The 4,742-nt window shown below is 43.0% G+C and overlaps 1 protein-coding gene across 1 annotated transcript in view; it reads left to right on the forward strand.

Annotated features, from left to right (window-relative positions):
• Nucleotides 1-268: 268 nt before the first annotated feature.
• The window catches only part of RIMKLA (ribosomal modification protein rimK-like family member A), a 16,513-nt gene continuing 12,039 nt past the window's right edge, over nucleotides 269-4,742 (forward strand). The window contains exons 1-2 of the mRNA XM_006762637.2: nucleotides 269-410; nucleotides 2,537-2,767. Coding sequence (XP_006762700.1) covers nucleotides 269-410; nucleotides 2,537-2,767 — 373 coding nt within the window. The remainder of the gene's footprint in view (nucleotides 411-2,536; nucleotides 2,768-4,742) is intronic.

Here is a 4,742-nt window from a genome sequence, read left to right on the forward strand (position 1 = left end):
CCTAAACCTGCCGTGCCCTTCTCTGCACAGAGCTGCACGGCCAGCACAGTCAGAGCCCTGACCTATCTAACTGTTTGGTAGAGCCTTTTCAGCTACACTTTAACCCATTCCATTCTTCATTTATTAAAGGCTTCAGTTGGAATGAGCCAGGCCCAAAGATTTACCTTTGGAGAAGAGAGATGAAGTCCTGGTAAGACTTCCTAGGTCTATGTGAACTGCTTGTTGAGGCTGAGCTGTCTCTGTCCACTTGTGGTTGATATTTCCAGAAATGACTGAAGTCTTTTCTTCGCATTTGGAAGTGTTACTGTCCGTCTGTGGTCTCACGTCGGGATTGAAAAGCCAAGCATTTCTGCTGCTTCTCGTTTCTCTAGGTCACTTTTCTGTTGCAAAGCCGTTTTGCTCATCAGGTGGTATGCGTCTCCATCCATTGTCTTACCTTGCTTAGCAGAATGTCTGTGCAATGCTAATGCCAGCGCCTTACAGACTGTGGATAGCATTGTCTAGTTTCAACGCATTTTTAAATATTTTATCTCATTATGTAATGTCACCCTGGGCTGTTGCTTTTCCCCTGAGTGTATTTCCTCAGCATTTGCACCAACTTGAGTACTTTTCTTTCTTCTCCTGTCAATTTTGAGTCTGCTATACAGGGCTTGCTCCCCCCGCCCCTTTCGTATTATTTCCTACAGGGCTATAAGTGGCAAAGAAAAAGGCATATCTAAATGGTACTATTTTCTGATGGTTAAGTGAAGATAACATAAATGCTCTTTATAAGTCATCCATGATAATTATGTCCCGGTTCCTTGGGAATATACTATGAGTAGAAGTACTAAAAACAGTTTATCTTCATGATTATACCTACTCCCTTTTTCTAAATTGGCAAAATAGCTCCATATCACTTTTGAAATAGAAGGTACTTTAGGTTAAAGCTTGTAAGATGGTTCTGGAACTGTGTCTCAAAGTTTTTCTTAAGAGCATTCTGGAAACTCCTTTAAGGTTCACCAAGGCAGACCAAGTTGTTTCCTGAACTCAGTTCTCATTGCTCTTACATCCCATTTCATGGCTCCATCATTCTATCCCCAGATTCCGGGTGCACCACAGATGCCTAGATTACTACTATGTCCTGTGGTTTTGTATCGTAGTAATACAAACCACAGGACATCGAGGTTGAAAGAGACCGAGCAGGTTGCTGTAAGCTTATCTGATCTTTGCATTTCCTCCATGCCATTCTCAGGTGTCCAATGAGCCTCAGCCCATTCCATCCTAAGGCACTGAAAAAGTATCCCTTTTGTTGATCCCAAATCCTCCCTGTAGCTTCAGTACAATTCAGAAGACATCAAGTGCCTATCTTGTACCTGGCACTGTTCTAGGGGCTGGAGATACAGAAGTAAAGAGACATGGATAACTCATGGATAGCTCTACCACTTGGGGTCATAGAAGACAAGCCAAATAGTTCTTATCCATGGACACCCTACAGACTGCACTCCTGTTCCTCTGAGTCCTCACTTGAAGCTAATATCCCCATCTATCCAGTGTAATACAGTTCAAATTCTTTTGCCATATGCATCAACTGTCTTTGGATGACTTCTAGTTTGAATATTTTTGTTTGTTTTGTTAATACTCACCTGAGGATATTTTTCCATGGATTTTTAGAGAGAGTGGAAGAGAGAGGGAAAGATAGAAACATCATGTGAGAGAAACACATCGATTGGTTGCTTCCTGCATAAGCCCTGACCAGGGCCCAGGCCAGAGAGGAGCCTGCAACCAAGGTATGTGCCCTTGACTGGAATCGAACCCAGGACCCTTTGGTGCGCAGGCCAATGCTCTATCCACTGAGCAAAACTGGCCAGGGATGAATAATGAATTGATTTTTAGTAGGTTGATTTTTTAGAGTTTTTTTTGTTATAAAGGTAATATGCACTTGGAGACATTTTAGAAAATATAGATAAGTTTAAATAGGAAATCACTTGTAATCCCTTTACCCACTGTTAAAGTGTTGCTATATTTTCTTTCAGCTTTTACTAACTTGTATTTATAATTTTGTTCCCTGTTTTCTTTACTTACCATTGGCATTTTTGCATTCATTATATTCATAAAAATTATTTAAATGCTTACATATTTCAGATAGACTTTTAATGGTTAAGTCATAAAAGAGTAGTAAGGATCCCTTATGTGAGCTATCATGCTTCCTTTTCCGTAAGCCCCCAGTCTCCTAAGCCACTGTCTTCGAGGACTACTAGTACCATACGGAAGGAAGGTGCAGGGCTACACTATCTCCTTGTGGATTCTCCTAATGTGGATTTTTCTTGATACGCTGCCTCTTTTTTCTGTTCGTTCTTTTGTGCTTCCTCATAATCATGCTCTGCCCATTTGTTTGGAGTATTGAGTTGACTGTAGCTTTCTTGTTACAACAGGATATTCAAGTGCCCTTTCCAAGGTTATCTTCCTGCTGGGTTCAGTCTTGAGGAGTCTGTTGGAGCCAGTTCTGGTGGGGATAGACAACGGAAGGAAAGGGCTCACTTTTCTCCTTCAATTGCAGGCCTACAGCTGAACCAGAAGGCACTCACCACTTTCCCGGATGTGGTGCTTGTTCGGGTGTCCACACCCTCGCTGCAGTCGGACAGTGACATCACCGTCCTGCGACACCTGGAGAAGTTGGGCTGCCGCCTAGTCAATCGCTCGCAGAGTATTTTAAACTGCATCAACAAGTTCTGGACATTCCAAGAGCTGGCTGGACATGGGGTCCCCATGCCAGACACCTTCTCCTATGGTGAGTGTCCTTGAAATAAGGTTGCAGTTTATCTTTCCCCGTTGCATCTCTGTGTTTTCTCTCCCCAGTAGCCCTCGAGTGTTGGTTTTCAGTACGGAGCTGTTCATCTTAGATGATTCAACAACGTGAGTCTGTCTTCGTCATTCCCTCTGTCTGAAATGCCTTTGCTTCTTTCTGTCTGTAATTCACTCATTAAATATGTATCTGGCACACACTATGTGCCAACCACCATACTAGCACTGGACTATAGCGGTCAGAGTCCTCCCCTCAAGTCATTGCCAGGTCTTCAGGGGCAGAGACAGCAAGTAAACAAGCAAGTGCAGTGCAGTGTAGTAAGTGCCATGATAAGAGTTAGTGCAAAGTGGTGAGGGAATACGTAGGAGAATTCTTAGTGAGTTTAGAAGATATTGAGGAAGGTTTCCCAAAAGAAATAGTATCTAAACTAAGCTGAAGTTATCCAGGTAAAGTGTGGGAGTGGGGGGGAGGGGCGGGGGCGGAGAGACAGGGAAGGACTCTAAGCTGAGAGAAGAATATAGAAAGACCTATAGGCAAGAGAGAGCTTGACCAATTGGTGGTATTTTGCGTAGTTTGTAGGATATAAGGGAGACTGAGTTGAGATATAAGGCTAGAAAGATCAGTAGCCATATACAGTATGTGAAGGAGATTGGATCTAATCTTGAGACTAACCAAAAGTTATTGGGCTTTAAGCAGGAAGGTGGCCGGATCAGAGTTCAGAAGATCACTTGGGCTACTCTAGGAAAAAGGAATTAGGCAAAGCAAAGTGGAGACAAGACATGTAGTAGCTGAGTTTTTAAACCATTCAAAAGAGCAATGATGGTCTAAACAAAAGTGGCCATAGTAAGAATGAAGATAAGTTTACGAATTCAGGAATTATGAAGGAGAAAGCAATAATAGGACATGGTGATTGGTTGGGTAAGAGGGGTATAGAGAGGATCAAGAGTGACTGGTTTCTGGTTTGGGCAGCCAGATGTGATAGCAAACACTGAGACCAGAAACAAAGGAGAGAAGACACTGATTGGTAGGTAGGAGGTGAGAGGTTGTGGGGAGAGCTGACTTCAGTTTGGGACGTGTTCTGTTTGAGCTGTCTATAGTACATGCAAGTAAAAATATTCAGTGGGCAGCAGAAAATGGATCTGGAGCTCCTGAGAGAGGTGTAGACTGGGGATGTGGAATTGGAAGCCTTTATTATATTAAGTGAAGTCACAAGATTGGATGGGATTACCGAGGTGGACTTTGTAGAATGAAGAGAGCTGAACTGTACACCTAAAATGGTTAAAAAGATAACTTTTATTTTCTGTATATTTTACCACAATAAACACACACACACACACAAATGTAATAAAAGAAGGTTCAAGAGGGACTCCTTTAGGGAATGGGTAAAGGAAGAGGAACCTGTACAAGAGACTAAGCAGGAGAAGCTGGAAAGGTGAGACAAGAAAGAGAGATGACAGAAGCCAGTGGGAAGAGCAGTCCAGGAAGGCTGGCATAATGAAAAGTGTTGATTGATCGGTCTGAAAGGACAAGTAAGGTAAGCACTGAGATGTGTGTGGGACTTAGCAACAGGGAGTTTAATGAACACAGCTTCAGTTTAATGATGGGGAGAGAAGCCAAATTGTCAGGGACGAGGAAATGAATGGGAAGTGAGGAAATGGAAACTCTCTCAAATAGCTTAATTGTAGGGATATGAAGTCGCAGCTAAGGAATGAGGCAGCGTCAAGGAACAAAGGTTTTATTTTTTTAGGATGGGAGAGAACTGAGCATGATTAAAATGGTGATGGGATTAAGAACTGGGAGGTTGAAGATACAGTAGAGAGGAGACACTTCATTGTGCAAGATCCCTGAGAAGGTGAGAGGGAAAGGGGTCCAAAGCACAGGTGCAGCCCGGCTGGCATGGCTCAGTGGTTGAGCATCAACCTATGAAACAGGAGGTCATGGTTCGATTCCCGGTCAGGGC

The sequence above is a fragment of the Myotis davidii genome, unplaced genomic scaffold (genome assembly GCF_000327345.1).
Source record: "Myotis davidii unplaced genomic scaffold, ASM32734v1 scaffold458, whole genome shotgun sequence".
NCBI classification, from domain to species: domain Eukaryota; kingdom Metazoa; phylum Chordata; class Mammalia; order Chiroptera; family Vespertilionidae; genus Myotis; species Myotis davidii.